General features: G+C 46.5%; 1 protein-coding gene across 5 annotated transcripts in view; it reads left to right on the top strand.

The window, feature by feature from the left end:
- Nucleotides 1–17189, top strand: part of SLC5A9 (solute carrier family 5 member 9) — a 39297-nt gene extending 22108 nt beyond the window's left edge. For all 5 annotated transcript variants that reach the window (XM_049879228.1, XM_049879231.1, XM_049879230.1 and 2 more), the window contains 5 exons: nt 1498–1648; nt 3943–4111; nt 6903–7118; nt 9071–9230; nt 15396–17189. In XM_049879228.1, coding sequence (XP_049735185.1) covers nt 1498–1648; nt 3943–4111; nt 6903–7118; nt 9071–9230; nt 15396–15604 — 905 coding nt within the window. In that variant the 3' untranslated portion in view covers nt 15605–17189. The remainder of the gene's footprint in view (nt 1–1497; nt 1649–3942; nt 4112–6902; nt 7119–9070; nt 9231–15395) is intronic.
- The last annotated feature ends 393 nt before the right edge of the window (nt 17190–17582 follow it).

Below are 17582 nucleotides of genomic sequence, written 5' to 3' on the forward strand. Positions count from 1 at the left end.
GAATGGACAGGGAGAGGAAAGAAAAATATCCACCTCCACATTGTTGCAACACACACACATATACCACCACCACCACTATTCATGAGTGTCTGTGAGGTTCCTTCTCTGTGTCCTGGTCCTGGAGCTGCAGGGATAAATGGCAGGACCTGCGGTCAGGTCTTGTGCTGTCTCCAGGGCCCACAGACTCACAAAAGGTACAATACCATATAATCAGTGTGGTGACACACTGGAGGCTAAGGCAGCCCTAAGGAGGCACCTGAAGTATTTCTGTGTAGACTTCAGAAGCAGAGGGACTGAAGACAACCTTCCTCTCAGAGGATGTCGTGGCCAAGCCTCCTTTAGTGGTGCAGCCTTTATCTGAGGGCAATGGAGAGTCACAGGGGTGGGGGAGAGTTAGGCCAGAGAGTGCATGATCCCGGTTGGTCTTTAGAAGGTTCACTCTGCGTGGTGGATTCCACATGGAGGAAGCTCAGTGAGAGATAGGAAGATGATTAAGGAAGTGTTTGCAGTCATCCAGGTGAGCTGTGAGTTATCCTTCCCTCCAGTAGAATGAGAAAGGAAGTAAAGAGATAGTGACGATGGCAGCAGGCCCATTCATTGTGCAGTGCAACCACAGAGGGACCTATTGATGGTGGTAGGGAGAGGAGAGGAAGGGGTCTAAGATAACCTTGAGGTGTCTGGTATGGGGGACTAGAAAAATATTATTGACCAAAGAGGGAAGCTGAAGGCCCCATGGCTTCAGTTTGGGACATCTTGAGTTCAAGCCTGCTGTGAGTCTTCCAGGGAGACATCCAGGAGGTGGTTAAATATATGGATCTGGAGGGGGAAAAGACTGAGCTGGGACAGGACTAGGACTTATCTCCCCAGGAGTGAGTGAATGGTCAAATTTCTAGAAGACTTGTCATTAGGGTCACAGGGCCTACAGAGATTAGTAGGCCCCACCCTTTCTTATTACAGGTGGAGAAATAGGCCCAGAAAGATACCAGCCCAAGGTCATTCAGCTAGTTATTGCAGAGCCAGGAAACAAACCCAGGGCTCCTGCCTCCCAGGCCAGGGCTTTATCCTGCACCACAGTGTCAATGGAGAAGGTACAAAAGACTCAAGTTATTACCAATCGCCCCTTGCCCAAGGACCCGCTAACCCAGAGTGTCTACAACTTGAGACCAGATTGAGATGTCAAAGCTGCAGAGAACCTTAAAGACCACCCAGTCTCATACACGCCTTAATGGTATAGATGAGGCAACCGAGGCTCAGGGCAGGTAGATGACTCACCCAAGGCCCTAAAACAAGACAGAGTCATAGCTTAGCCTGGCCCAGGCCCCTTGCCTCTAATTCTGTGGACCTCCTGGATTCCATATCTGTCCCGGATGGGAACTGCATCCGATGCCTTCACTATCCCACCTACACCCCCAAACCCCTGACTCTGCTTGATGCTGTAGTCTGCATGGCCCCTGGCAGAACGGTCCAGCAGTCCACAAATACCTTGTCTCTCCCCAGGCCTGCGGGGCCTGATGATTGCCGTGATCATGGCTGCCCTCATGAGCTCACTCACCTCCATCTTCAACAGCAGCAGCACCCTGTTTGCCATTGACATCTGGCAGCGCCTCCGCAAGAAGGCCACAGAGCAGGAGCTGATGGTGGTGGGCAGGTGAGCTGGCCCGTCCTTCCAGAACGCCTCCTTCCTGTAGGCAGAGCCCCCCTCTCTCCTTTCCTTTTTCCCATCTCCTGCCTGTCCTGGGTTTCTTTGGAGGGGATGTCGCTTGTCTGGGTCCTGGGCTTGAATCAGGGCACCACCTTTCCATGTGATCTCAGGTAACTCTCTCCCCAACTCTGGATCACACTCACCCCTCCAGGAAAATGGGGAGAAAAGGCTCTTTCCTGCCTGTTTAACTTCCTCCTGGGATTGGTCAGCAGGGAAAATGAGTGAGAGCAAGAAAGTGCTTAAGAAATAAAAGGTGTACTATGCAAGTGGGAGAAAGGTTAGCATCTTATTTCCAAGGTCTTTCGGACAACTCAAGCTGTCATCCCAGGATAACAGAAGTGCTATTAATGTGATCCATCAGACTCACCCTGAGCATCCTCCATGCATCATATTCTCGTGCTGGGGACAAGGATAAGTCATGTGGCCCTGCGCTCAGGGTGTTCACAGTCTAATGAGAAAGACAGAAACACAGGTAATGCGGTGAGGTGCATGCATTGACGGAGCTAGTCATAGGAACATTGTCTCTATGTGATGCAAAGCCTTGAACACCCAGCTAAAGGATTTTAACTTTATCTTGTGGCTATCAGTGTTACACTTTTGAAAATATAACTTGGTGGTTAATTCTTCTTTTTCTCTATAAGCTGGGGGTGGGGGGGGGAGTTGTAACTAACATAGGGTTAAGGGGCCCTTTCTGAAATCTTTGCCCTGTGATTTAAACTAAAGTGCTATTCTCCCTCCTCCTCCTTGCTAGGTGGGTAATGGAGTTCAGCTATCTTGTTCTTTTACATCTCCTTGTCTTTGCTCTTACTATTCCTTCCACCAGGATGCCTTCTACCTGTGTCTGCCCAATGAATTCCTCTGTCTACCCATCTGTTAGTCCCCAGCCCCATGTGCAGGGCTGACCCATGGCAGGACCTAAGTGAGGCAATGGTTGCGCAAAGAGGAGATGAGCAGCAGCGAGGCCACTTGGGTAGCTGCTGCTCTCAGTGGAGCCCAGCAGAGGGAGGAAGAAGAGAGGAGATGACAGGTGTAAAGAAGTGTCCCTGTATCTCTGTGCACCCTAACTGCTGAGTTTTGTAGCCACTTTTTTCACCCATCACTGGGGTTTGGGCGCCATCTACTGTCCATACACATTATTGTGCCCAACACAGCCAAGAAGCGTTTTTCTTCATCTTGTTCACACATCTGCAAGAACACAGACTTAGACATGAGCCAGGATCAGTTGAACAGGAGTCAGGAGTTGGGGAAGGTGGATTTCCTGCCCTGATCCCAATGCCAAAGTAAGGGATAAAGGTTCAGAGCTAGAGGACCCTAGAGGAGGGAGGAGACCCCTGGAGAAGTAGGTTGTCCTGGACAGGGTTTGGACACCAACGAGGAGGAAATGCATTTCCAAGAAATGACCAGAAGGCTATTTACGGAGGGAGAGGTAGAAGGCACTGACTTCACTTAGTTGTCTAGTGCTGCTATATCAGAAATACCAAAAGTGGATGGCTTTAACAAAGAGAAATTTATTCTCTCACAGATTAGAAAGCTAGAAGTCTGAACTCAGGCCACCAGCTCCAGGGGAAGGCTTTCTTTCTGTATCGGTTCTGGGGGAAGGTCCTTGTCTTCAATCTTTCCCTGGTCTAGGAGCTTCTCAGCACAGGGACCCCAGTCCAAAGGATGACTTCTGTTCCCGGCTCTGCTTTCTTGGTGGTAGGAGGTCCCTCTCCTCTCTGCTGGATTCTCTCTTTTATATCTCAAAAGAGATTGACTCAAGATACAACCTAATCTTGTAGATGGAGTCCTGCCTCATTAACATAACTGCCTCTAATCCTGGTTCATTAACATCATAGAGATAGGATTTACAACACATAGGAAAATCACATCAAATCACAAAATGGTGGACAACCACACAATACTGGGAATCATGGCCTAGCCAAGTTGACATTTTTGGGGAACACAATTCAATTCATAATATCCCCTGAAGAGTAGGTGACTTGCATGACCTTGAAGGCTTCCAGTTCAAAATTGCTGAGGTGTTAGAATTCTGGGTTTCTTAGACTCTGATATTCTGGGATTTTGATGGTCTAAATTTCCAGAGTCATAGCACTTGGGATTCCAAGCTTCTAACAGTCTCTGATTCAGTGACTGTGCATTTCCCCTCCCCCTCCCTTCCCAGTGTCCTGGGCATCACCTTCACCCAGCCCATGCCATGCCACCCTAACTGCTCCTCACAGAGACTTGTGCCCTCCCCGCAGAGCGTTTGTGGTATTCCTGGTCGTCATCAGCATCCTCTGGATCCCCATCATTCAAAGCTCCAACAGCGGGCAGCTCTTCGACTACATCCAGTCTGTCACCAGCTACCTGGCCCCGCCCATCACCTCCCTCTTTCTACTGGCCATCTTCTGCAAGAGGGTCACAGAACCTGTGAGTGCAGCATCACACCCGCCTCTCCCAGTACAGCAGAGGGCTGGGAAGCTGATCTGTCCATAACTTGGTCTGTGTGACCTCAGGCAAACCAACTGCCTCCTCTAATCTTCTATCTCTTCAAACTTAGCACCAGGGATAGACGATTCATTCACTCAACAAACATTGGCCAATCCCCTCTTGGAGGCTCTGAGGATGCAAGGGTTTACAAGGCTAACATAGGCCTGGCATCAGTGGCTGGCAGGGAAGAGAGATATTGAATAAGCAATAATAATAAAATATAGCGGCTGGTGTGAGAATAAATAGCAGGAGCACCGAACCTATGGAATGCCTGCGAGGGGGTCAGGGAAGCCTTCCTGAGTGCAGTGACACCTGAGCTGAGATTTGAAGGGTTAATGGGGGTGGGGAGATAGAAATTCCAGATATGAGGAACAGTGTGTTTGAAGGCCCCAAACAAAGTGGAAGACCTCTAGGGTCTATTCCATCTCTAACACTATAAGGGTCTACGTGTAAGTAAAACAAGAGCAATGACAGCAATCATGAAGACAGAGTACGCAGCACAGGGTGTCTGCACACATGTCCTTCACGTAACTTCAATGAAGCCCAACAAGAAGCCTGGGAGGAAGCTAGAGGCACCAGAACTGTAACTTTGGCAACTCCTTAGGTTAGACCAGAAAAGACAGGCCTAAATCTGTTGTTATGCTGCTGTACATAAGGTTTCCACTGGCCAATTGTTCTTTTGTAAGTACATCCATCACCAGGTTCTTCTTCCTAGACTGTCTTAGCCTGGAAGCTTTGCTGAAACCTGTCCACAATGGGTGACCCTGCTGGTATTTGAAATGCCCTGGTGGCATAGTTTCCTGCATGACAGCAACACAAAGGCCACCACATTATAACAAATTTGTCAAGGATTTCATCTTACTTGGACCCACAATCAACATCCATGGAAGCAGTAGTCAAGAAATCAAAAGATGTATTACCCTGGGCAAATCTTCTGCAAAAGACCTCTTCAAAGTGCTAAAAAGCAAAGATGTCACCTTGAGGACTAAGGTGCGCCTGACCCAAGCCATGGTACTTTCAATTACCTCATATGCATACAAAAGCTAGACAAGTGAATAAGGAAGACAGAAGAAGAATTGATGCCTTTGAATTACGGTATTGGGAAGAATATTGAATATATCGTGGACTGCTAGGAGAACGAACAAATCTGTCTTGGAAGAAGTATAGCCAGAATGCTCTTTAGAAGTAAGGATGACAAGACTTTGTCTCATGTACTTTGGGTATGCTATCAGAAGGGACCAGTCCCTGGAGAAGGACATCATGCTTGATAAAGTAGAGGGTCAGCGAAAAAGAGTAAGACCCTCAACAGGATGGATTGACACAGTGGTTGCAAAAATGGGCTCAAGCATAGCAACGATTTTCATGATGGTGCAGGACCGGGCAGTGTTTCATTCTGTAGTATGTAGGGTCACTATCAGTTGGAACTGACTTGATGACACCTAACAACAGCAACAAATCTGTCCTATGTTGGGGAGTTAAAGGGACTCTGTGGACAAGACTCCACAAGAGCAATGTGAGAGCTCAAGGTCATCACAAAAGAGATCACAGAAACTCCTCTCCCACAGCATACTTAAGCTTGGTGTCTAATCTTGCTGATAGGAGTCTTAGTGGCATAATCACAAAGGTTAAGAGCTTTGGCTTCTAATCAAAAGGTTGGCAGTTCAAACCCATACAGTGGTTCTGCAGGAGAAAGACCTGGCAATCTGCTTCTGTAAAGATTGCAGCCTGGAAAACCATATGGGGCAGCTTTACTCTGGCAAGTGGGGTCACTATTAGTTGAAAATCGACGGGACAACACCTAATAACAATAACAATCTTGCTGAGAATCATGGTGCACAGCAGGACCCAGCTGAATTCTGGATGTTTCTGCTCATTCCACAGTTTTTGAAATCAGGATTAGCATCCCATTTTTGAAAATGCAAGTCCTCTGAGTCTCACATACTGGAAACAAAAGATGCTATGAAGAAGATAAATGAGGGAGGTACCAGAGCTTTGATAGACAGACAGACAGGTAGATAGACAGGCAGGCAGGCAGGCAGATAGATGATAGACAGAGAGAGAGACAGACAGACAGACAGACAGACAGACAGACAGACAGACAGACAGACAGACAGACAGACAGACAGATAGACAGATAGACAGATAGACAGATAGACAGATAGACAGATAGACAGATAGACAGATAGACAGATAGACAGATAGACAGATAGATAGATAGATAGATAGATAGATAGATAGATAGATGAAAGCAGGCAGGCAAATAGCGGGAAAAAATACCAAGGAGAAAGAAAAGGGAGATCTCTTTTCTAATTTCTCATTTATCAAAACTGAAAGTTAGAAAGAGGGATTCTGGTTGTCTTTGCTTATTACAAAATTTTATACCATTCTAGTTGAATATTGAGTGTCTATTACTAAGTGCTTATTAATTTATCTTATAATTGCCATCTAGTGCATGGAAAAGCTCCACGCCAGTGAGGCTGAGTAACTGATTCAGAGTTATCACAAAATGGAAGGAGGATCCAAATCCTAGTCTGTCTGACTCTGGAGCCCCTGCCCTTTTCAATATACCACGCTGCCTGCCTTTAAGGCACAAAGCCTCAGAATTATGGGGAACTCACTAGGACAGACTCACCAAACACTGTAGTCAGCCAGTGGGAGGCATATTTGGGGGCAGAGTGGCTTTTGCTTCCTTGGATCTCCCCCTGGTTCTCACCCTGCCCTCTCTCCATAGGGAGCCTTCTGGGGCCTCCTGTTTGGCCTGGGAGTGGGGCTTCTGCGCATGATCCTAGATTTTGTCTACCCAGCCCCAGCCTGTGGGGAGGTGGACTGGAGACCAGCCGTGCTCAAGGACTTCCACTACCTCTACTTTGCACTCCTCCTCTGTGGGCTCACTGCCATCGTCATCACCACTATCAGCCTCTGTACAACCCCGATCCCTGAGGAAAAGGCAAGTGGATTGCTCACAATGAGGCCCCAAAGAAATTCCCCCCAACTCTAGTGTCTGTAATTCCACCATTGAGTTTTATGCCATTGTGTTACGGTCTCCCCTGTTGCCGTACAGATATCCTGGGGGTGGGTGGGGGGAAGGTCTCACTGGGCTGTTAATTCCGAAGTGAAAAGAAATTCATTCCATTCAAAATTACTCAGGGAGCACCTACTAAGTACCAGGCATTGTACCGATGTGCTGAATCTGCAAAGATGAATGGTCCCTGCCATTGACTGTTCACAGAGGATAACAGATACAAACGATTATGATACAAAGAGGAAAGTGCAGAAGAACTAGGCTCACAGGGAGGGACAAGCACAGACAGAGAGGATGTCCTCACCTGGGGGTGGATACAAGGGACAGTTTACCAACAAGGTCACCTTGCGTTCGACCTTGAAAAATGAGTACAGATTTGTTGAATGGTCAAAAAGCAAGTATATGAAAGAAGAAACAGGAAGTCCACCAGATTAAGAGCTCAATCCAAAATCCTTGCCTCTCCTTCCTGACTGATTTACTAGTCCTTGGATATTGACGCCCAGTATTTTGAAATCTTAGAACCCATGACAAAAGTTGGGCCCTGAAATATTTGAGGGAAATCATTAATAATACCCCTTACATGTATGGTGCCTTAGAGTTTATAAAATGACTTTATATCCTTGGTTTCATTCACTGATACAAACAAGCAGGACAAACGTTGTCCCCAATTCACATACGAACCAAAAGAGGCTGACTTCTCCAGAGGCTCATGCCATAAATGATCTCTTCCAGGTGTGGAATCTCTAACTTCTCCTCCACTGTCTGCTTCTGCACTCCCCACGCTGAAGTCTTTCCCAGTTTAAAATCCTTTCCTGAATCATAGGCTCATCTCTAGCCACCGCTACCCCTTCTCCTTCCTTCAATAGCAAACTTTTGGAAAGAATGGTCTCCAGTTACCGCCTCCACTTCCCACCTTTCGTTAAACTTCTCAGCCCACTGACATCTGGCTGTTGTCCCCACCATTCCACTGAAATTGCTCTCATCGAGGTCACCAACAACTTCTTGTTGCTAAAATCAGTGGTTATCTATCTATCGTTACCTCAAGTGAATTTTGAGAGCTAGACATTACTCATAACTTCCTGTTTCCTGAATCTCTCTCCTCTCTTCAATTCCAGGATCTGTTTCATTCCCTTCCCCTCCCTTCCACCCCCCCCCCCCCCGTATTTCTGATCACTCTTCTGCCTTCTTCAGGGGCTTTACTTCCTACTCCTTAAACATTATTGTTACTTAGGAACCTAACTATGGTCTGTAACTCTTCTCACCCGACATTGTCCCTGGAATCCTTATGGGGCAGCTCTACTCTGTCCCATATAGCGTTGCTATGATTCGAAATTGACTTAACAGCAATGGATTTGTTTTGGTTTGATATTCCTTCAGACTGCTCCCTCCTATCCATTTCTTCAGGCCCTCGTTATTTCCAATCTCACTTTCACAACATCCATTTAATTCACTCTGAGAGATCTTTCTAAATCCCAGAGCTTATACTCCCTTCTTTTTGCCTAAAGTCCGCAGTGATTCTCAATGGCCTGCAATTAAAAAAATATTAATAAAAGTATCAACTCCTCAGCCTGGCCTTCAAAGCCCTTTATTATTGGGCATCTGCCTCTCTGTCCAGCCTTGCACTCCTTTGTTAGTCTGTGATCTCCATGACGTCAGGTTGTGTCTGACTAATGTCTGTATGCAGCACCCAGCACAACCCTGGTGTAGAGTGGGTGCTCAGGGAAGGATAATTTTAGAAGAAAGGGGCAGTCAGGGCTAGTACCCAGGCCTCCCGACTCCCAGGTTGCTCTGATGGCTCCCATGAATGAAGCTCTCTTTTTCCGCAGGACTTCTCTCCAAAGGCAACTGACTCAAGACAGTATTTTCTTTCACTCTAGCTGGCTTGCCTAACATGGTGGACACGAAACTGCCCTCCCCCTGAGCTGGAAAAGGAGGCCCATGAGAGCACCCCAGAGATGTCACAGAGGTCATCCTGGGAGGGTCCTGCAGGAGGTGGAACATTAGAGAACTCTAATCAGTACCAAGAGCAGCCTGGAGGTAGGGTGAGGGCATGTTGGGGGTTGGTGACAATCACAGGGAGCAATGGGACAGACACCATGTCCTGGGGACCCCTTGCCACATGGCTACTGAATTAGTTGAGAAATGGGACAAATGAGTAAGGCAGATGAGATCCAATGTATTGCCCTCATTAATTATAAAGTGTAGGTGAAAAGACTCGTTTTCTATCCATGGGGAGATGTACTTCCTAATTCCAAACCCCAGCTTTAGACAGAGGTACCATCCAGTCACCAGCAGATCTGAACAAGGGCAGAGTGTCTGCCCCCCTGTGAGCATTGCAATGCCAAGAAAAAGGAAGGAGGACCTGAACCAAGCATGTGCCATTTAACTCTCTCAAATCTGCCAACAGGGAAGTCCCTCGCCTCCCCTGGGTTGAATGTGTATAAGGGCAGGAAAGAGCAAAGAGTGTGACACTAGTTGAGTTCCTTCCACATGGAAAGAAAAACAGCCCCCCCCCATTGCTCATTCCCCCAATTCTCTTAATGTTATTTATTTTATTTTTTATTTATTTACTATTGGGCTTAACCATTCTGCCTATAGTCACACAAAGGTATGGCTGCCCTTCAGGGAACGTACAGTTCTGTCCATCTTTGTGAGGTTCCTGCAAAACCACCACCACTCTTATGGTCATCCTCCTGGAGTTGCTGATGGTCCATACAGATTTTGCCTCTTTGAGGCTCTGAAATGAGTCAGTGTAGTACATTAACTGAATTTGCTTCAAGGCCACTCCTACCTAAGGTTAAAAGTTATTGTAAGACACAATAATATAACTGTTTTAGACATAATGCAGCTATAACCTTTCTGCAGTGAGATTAAATAACAACTTTTTTTTTATAAGATATTCTGATGGTATATAATAACATTACAGAAATTTCCCAAACTGTGAAATTCTCAAGGAGAAATTAAAGTCCAAAAAATTAAATAAGTTTGTAGGTTAAAGCCTAAAAGCAATTTCTTTTGCTCTTGAGAGTTAAAAATTCAATGACATTTAAACTCTAAATTTATTTCCTGCCTCAGTGAGAGGGGGTATCAGTGCCTGGGTGGAATTGGCAGCCGCTCTCTCCCTTTGGCTCAGGCATAGTTCCCTCAGGGTCTCAGAAACTGTCTTTGCTCTATACCCTGCCTCTAGTGTGTCAAACATGGAATAATCCTAGCAAGTTAAGAGGTTATCAATTGAATTATGAAATAAGCAAACCCTAGCACCTAAAGCAGTTATTCCAGACAAAATTATATTCCCCAAATCTAGTATGGCTGTAGCAGAGACCCAGTGATAATTGAGGGTAGGAGAACTCGGAGAAAGTTGTCTAGGTTTCAGCTCATTGAGACGCCAGTTAGTTTATTGATGCCCGGTCCCTGAATCTATGACCTGGAAATTTAAACTCAATTGACACATCTCTAAGCAAGGGGTTAATTTTGGCATGACACGTTCACCATATCTAGGGAGAGAAGGAATCTACTTCTGCGTGCTGTCACCTCCTGGGAGAGTGACAACTGAGACGTTGCTGCTTCATGGAAGTTTAGACATTTACAGTGGAGAACGGCCCAGCCGTCGGCCTCATCTAAAGTGCTTTTCTTTTCCACATTGACTGACATTTAATTTATACTCCCTTGACCTCTTGTGGAATAGAGGTTACAATGCTTGGCTGCTAACCAAAAGGTTATCAGTTCAAACCCACCAGCCTCTCTGTGGGAGAAAGATGTGGCGGTCTGCTTCTGTAAAGATTACAGCCTTGGAAACCCTATGGGGCAGTTCTAGTCTGTCCTATAGGGTCGCTGTGAGTTGAAATTGACTCAGTAGTAACAGGTTTGGTTTTTGGTTTGGATTTTGACCCCCATGAGTCTGCCACCCATCACTGAACTGAGTGTGAGCTCTATGTAGCACCATAGTGTCTACCTTCTCGATCAGGCGTTTCTGCTCTCATGGCCCAGTAACTGCTTCTACTGCCTCTTGCTCTGGAATTAGGTCTAAGAAACCCACTTCCTAAAGCAGCTGTGTCCTTTGTGTGAAATTAACCAATTCAGAGCCAATTTGAGTCCAGGGATAGAGTTGGGACATACTCCTGAGCTTGTGGACTGGCTGCAGGAATTCAAGGCTAGCTTCCCCATTGTGCCTTCCTTCACCTTGACTGAAGGTAGAATTTGGGGCAGCTGTTCTAATCTGCCATCTAGGCTGACATTAGCCATTGGAAGCCAGAATCGTTGTAGAAGTGCTCTGTGACACATGGATCTTACCTGGTTTGTATTTTAAAAGCTACATATATTCTTATAAGGGCTGTGAAAAGAATGTCTCTCTTGGTTAAATGAAATTTTTCCTCAGCTACATATAATCACTCAACTTCCATGGCATCTGCTGACCTTTTTCTAGGCATAGTTCAATGTCACGTTGCCATCTGCACCCTGAGGCTGCCTGAACCTGCATAGGCCCACGCCTTTCCTCAGATCAGTTTGCTTGCTAGACCCATATGCTGGCAGAGCCAGACCACTCAGTTCGCATAACTTTGCCAAAGTTCTAGGGGCCCTAAGCCTTCCCTGAGGTCTGAGAAGCTCCCACCTTTCTTGAGGTCCATCACCTTTGCTTAAGGTCCCGGGTCTAGAGAAATGGCCATTTGCCTAGAGTTAATGACATCATAACATCCAGAGTCCCATCAAGGCCCTAATATCACATGGTCTAAGGCTCAAAGTTTCTTGCCCAAGCTGCAGCCATTAAAAGCCAATGGCCTACTGTAAACACCTATCTATAACGTGGAATGTAATACTTTACAAACCTCCCAGGTCAAAACCCACATAAACTCACTTCAGAAAGCACCACCAAATCTCAAATCGTCCTCCCTGGTCTCATCAGTTGCCCCAACTAGTTCAGGTGTATTTTCCTTTGCAAGATGTTGTTCCTTGTCTCTTTCTCAAGGTTTGTGGTCTATACACCAAACGCTGGGGTCTCAAAACTGCTTCTCCCCCCATCATCACAAGGACAGGGCCCTGATCCCTATAAAACATACAGCATGGAAGAAAGCAATCTGAGAGCACAAGCTCTTTGTAGGTGAGGCAGCTACTAAGACAAGAAGGAGAGAGGGAGGGGAAGAGGCTAAGAAGGTGACTCCAAAGGGAAAGAAGAAGAAGCCAGCTGTACTTCCCACAACTGAACCCGAGGATTAGACAGATTTACCCTCTTTAGCTTGCTCGCCAATGCAAGGGGCAGAGTCTGCCCCTGGAGAAGCAGGAGGAATTCCTGCTCCCTCTCTGTATACAGCTTGCTCCCAAAAGGGACAAAGGAGGCAGCTGAGAACTGAGAAGTCCGATGAGAAGACACCCCAGTTATAGACTAAAACATGTTGAAATCCTAACCCCTGTGCCTGTAAATATGACTTGTTTGAAAATAGGAGTTTTCTTTTGTTATGTTAATGAGTTCATGTTAATGAAAGTGGGGTAGTCTGTAAACCTAATCCCTACTGAGAGGTGTCTTACAAACAGAGCAGCATAGAGACACAGAGACACACAGGGGAGGTCAGGCACATCTACAAACCCAGGAAGATCAAGAACGGAGGCAGCTACTGGAAGCTGAAAGAGGCAAAGAATGATCTTCCCCTAGAGCCACCACTCTGAATTTAGATTCCTAGCCCCCTCAACTGTGAGAAAACAAATGTCTGTTCTTCAAAGTCACCCATTGGTAGTATTTTTGTTAAGGCGGCACTAGGTAACCAAGACACCACCACTACCTCCATCAAGCCCTCGAAGAAGCAGTTAAAGGTAGGAGGGACACTAATGCTGTTATGTGCAAAAAGCTACTTCCTGCGGCAGGGAAATTCAGTAATAGGAAAGAAGCAGCCACCTCCGCGTGACTTCCCTAAGGCTGCTGTAATAAAGCATCACAAACTAGATGGTTTAAAACAATAGAAGCATATCCTCTCACAGCTCTAGAGACCAGAAGTCTGAATTTGGGCTCTCAGTGGGGCCGTGCTCTCTTCCAAAGCTCTAGGAGAACACCGCCCTGTCTCTTTTTGGTAGCCCCAGGTGTTCCTCGGTTTATGGTGGCTTAACTACAGTCTCTGTGTCCATCTTCACAAGCGTACCTTCCCTCCCTGTCTCTGTGTCCCTTCTACTCATTTTATAAGGACACCAGTCATATTGGATGAGGGCCCTTTCTACTCCAATATGGCCTCATGTTGACATTACATCTGCAAAGACCTTATTTGTAAATAAGGCCACATCCACAGGTAGGAAGCATTTGAAGCACACAGACCACAGGTTAGGACTTCAACCTATCTTTTTGGGGGGCACAAACCAATTCATAACATTCTCTCAAAAGGTCCAGAGACAGAAATAGACTTATTTGTGTTGTCCTTAGGTTAAAAAGCAAGAAGGCAGTTTATTTCTGTGTCCTGAAAACAAAGTTTTAAAAAGCTAAATGACAACAGAGTGTATCCATAAGAAGTATACACATTCCAGGTTTTAGTCAAATCACATGGATTTTTTTGATATATTCTCATTGAGAACTACTTGAGTGACTCAAGCTCTCTGGGCGTCAGACTTCGCACATGAAGCCCTGTGCCTCGTCTGCCTCAGAGGGTTGTCTGGAGAAGCAAAAGAGAGGCTGTTTGGACTAACCTGTAAAATGGTGAAATCTGGCACAAACACAATGCTGAGCTCTTATTATTTTTCTTGGTGCAGCTCTGCAGTTAACTGCCTATGTGACCTCAAGCAAGTCCCTTGAAAAAAGGAGTCTTTTTGTCCTCTTTTTTTTTTTATAATGAGGCGGAAACCCTGGTGGCGTAGTGCCTAAGTGCTACAGCCGCTAACCAAGAGGTCGGCAGTTTGAATCCGCGAGGCACTCCTTGGAAACTCTATCAGGCAGTTCTACTCTGTCCTTATAGGGTCGCTATGAGTCAGAATCGACTCGGCGGCAGTGGGTTTGGGTTTTTTTGGTTTTTTATGATGAGAGAGCCAGACTCAGTGATATTCAGGGTCTTTGACTCCCTGACACCTTGAGGCTGCATTAAACTTACTAAGTACCAAGTTCCAAACCATTAAGACAAAGCGTTTCTAATGCGTTATCTTCAACTTCAATGAAAGTTTCCTTAGATTAACTTGATTTTTAATATGCTGTCTGCTAATTCAAGAAAGACATTTTACAAATATTTACTTTCTTTGTTACTTCTTTTAAGCTGCATTTTTAATTAATGCGCTGCCTTTTATCCTGAGAGCGAGACCTCTCCCTGCAGTGGGGAGCATCCTGTGCTGTGCTGCTAGAGCATCTTTTGTCCACACTGAGAACATTTCTTCCCCAGAACCTCTTCCCACTGCTCCGGCACTGTAACTCATCAAAGCACTATCAAATCTCCATTTTCACTTGTGATCAAAACAACCCAGAGAAGAACAGGGCATATGACACTGACCCTTTTGAGAGAGAGGCACCTGCAGCTCAGAGAAGTTGAGCGGTTTGCATATGACCTCAACAGTCAGCCGGTGGCAGAGCCGGGCCTGAATTGTGGGTACTCTGGCTTCCTGCCCTATGCCCTTTGCATCAACAGGTCTATCAGTCTGTTTGGTTTAAATGCTTCCTCCTTCCTGGGTAGAGATGATGCTCTCCCCCTCTGTCCCCATTTGGGGCCTGGAGTCCCTGGGTAATGCAAACCAGTAATGTGATTGGCTGCTAACTGAAAGGTTGGTAGTTTGAGTCCACCCAGAGGCCCCTCAGAAGAAAGCCCTGGTGACATACGTCCCAAATATCAGCCACTGAAAACCACACAGAGCAGAGTTCTGCTCCTAAACACAGGGGGCCACCAGGAGTCGGAATCCGCTCCCAGGTTTCCTGGTATCGTCTTTGCTGGCTAACACACCCCCCCCACCCCCACCCGCAACAATAAGCCCTTGCTATGTGGCTGGATGCTGTGGCCAGGGGCAGAGCTCAGGCCATGCCTGCTGTCAGAGCTCAGTCTAGAGTCCCAGCTCAGCATCAGATCGTGCTTTGCAGAAAGGGCCAAGTCAGTTGATCTCCTGTCCCTTTTGTTGAACATCCCCATCCCATCTCTTAGCTTTGGTTTCTCACCTTCTTTCTCCCTCCCCTACTCTCTTACCACATCCCTTTCCTCAAACCTTCCTTGTCTCTCCCCTCCTATTCCCCTTCCCCTCTGGCTTTTGTCCCTCTAGCCCCACATAGGTCCTGGGGGAAGCTGCTCTGGAGCTGGTTCTGTGGGCTCTCCAGGGCCCCAGAGCAGACTCTGAGCCAGGCAGACAAGGCTGCGCTGGAGCAGAAGCTGACCAGCATCAAGGAGGAGCCGCTCTGGAGAAGCGTCTGTAACATCAATGCCATCCTCTTGCTGACCATCAATGTCTTCCTCTGGGGCTATTTTGCATGACACCAGAGCCTGGCTCGGCCTGGCTTCAGCAAAGACGGATTAAACACAGCCCAAGCCCAGCCAGCAAGACAGACAAGACACTCTCCTCCCACCCTGCTTTTCAAACTGGAGACCACAGCCACTGAGACTGCAAGAGCCCCTGAAGAGCATTTAATTCAACATCTGCCCTTGACAAGTGAAGAAATGGAGGCCCAGAGAGAGCATGGGTTTGCTCAGGGTCACACAGCAGGCACTCACACTGGGTCTCCTGACTCCAGCTCTTTTCATTACATTGCCTTACATCCTACCTCAAAAATGCTGTTTCCACCCTTGTTGAGTTTATTCAGTAGCTTTTATTGTATGTGCAGTCTTGAGGTTATAAAAGTGGAGGGTACAGAAAAACTGTCACAAGAAATTGCAAAAACCCAAGTATATTTTTGCTCACCCATATCCTCTTCTCCATGCTCCCTTTTTAGTTGCCTTTTTTTTTCATCACTCTGGTTCTCAGATATTAATCGATCCCCAGTAATGTATTGGAAACCCTGGTGGCATGGTGGTTAAGTGCTATGGCTGCTAAACAAAATGTTGGCAGTTCGAATCCACCAGGTGCTCCTTGACAACTCTATGGGGCAGTTCTACTCTGTTCTATAGGATCGCTATGAGCCAGGTTTGGTTTCTTAGTAATCTATTTATAGCATGAATCTATCCAGAAGGGCCTTATACTTCCATTGCAACTCTGCAATGGTGGCCGTCAGGCCCAAAGAAGTGAGGGGCCCAGGGTGGGACCCAGGGTGGAATTTAATTAAGCATGGTGACAGATGATATTTTTGGCAAGGAGCTCTTGGATAAGGGGCTCTCCTTGGCACTACTCAAATCTAGCCTCTTCCAACTCTCACACACAAACACACGCACAGTCTCCACAGCTTTGAGAAACTTAGAGTCCAGTCATGAAGACACGACTTGTTCAAAACAAGAGGGATCAAGACACTACTCTGTAGTTAGGGGTAAGTGCTGGTGAGGGGGTGGCCCTACACAGGGGCACACGGACAACCTAGGACCCATTGCATCTGGGCCTCTGCTCCTCTCCCTTTGTCTGCCAAGCATACACCTACTCGAAAACACCACGCTTAAGTGTCCTTCCAAGAAAAGTGTCCTGCTTCCCAAGATTATTCAAGGTCCCAGTCCTGTCCCCACATCCCCTGTGCCTGTTTCTATCACAGCATGATCACATTGCACCACAATGTTTGTTTCCCTTCTAGACTAAGTACTCCACAGGGGCAGGGGCCAAAGACTATGTCCCAAGTGACTTTATACCCAGAAAATAAGTTTTTCAATAAATGTTGGTTGAATTAATAAATTCCCCAAGTTTCTAACAGATGCTGCACTGTGTCTGGCTGGGTAGTGACTTGGAGAGTCAGCTGGTAGCGGGGAGAAGGAGCCCCATTAAGTTGGAGCTTAAACAACTATCAGATATCTAGAATGAAACCATAACGCCATCCCTCGCCAAAGACACAAAGTGAGAATGTCTCTTTCCTCTGTCTCCCTGTCTAGGCTGCCCCTCACTGTCATCAGATGCTCCCCAATGCTGCCTTAAATCATCATTTTACACTAATCACTAATTTTAATTAGATGCAAATAAAGTTGAAGTTCTTTGAGCTCTAAATACATCTGATTTTATGAATACCTCTTGGTTGCTGCTGCCTCCAAGTTTCTGTTTCCATGGGTCTTTTGACCTCACCGTGTCTCAATTTGTGTGGCTTTTCTCTCCCCATTGTTCCCCGTCAACCTTACTGGAAACTCAGCTTCTTTCCCCTGATTTTTCCCAAAACCATTCACACAAAGAGTATGTGTGCAACAGATTATACCTAAGATTCGGGAAAGGGAGGAATTTTAAACCACAGAAGCACAATTTAAAATTGAACATTAAATATCCTGTGCTTTAGGTCTCTTCCCAGCCTGCTACGAGAGTTTCTCACAGGTCTCCTTCTCAGTCTGCAAT

Source organism: Elephas maximus, chromosome 3, assembly GCF_024166365.1.
Source record: "Elephas maximus indicus isolate mEleMax1 chromosome 3, mEleMax1 primary haplotype, whole genome shotgun sequence".
NCBI classification, from domain to species: domain Eukaryota; kingdom Metazoa; phylum Chordata; class Mammalia; order Proboscidea; family Elephantidae; genus Elephas; species Elephas maximus.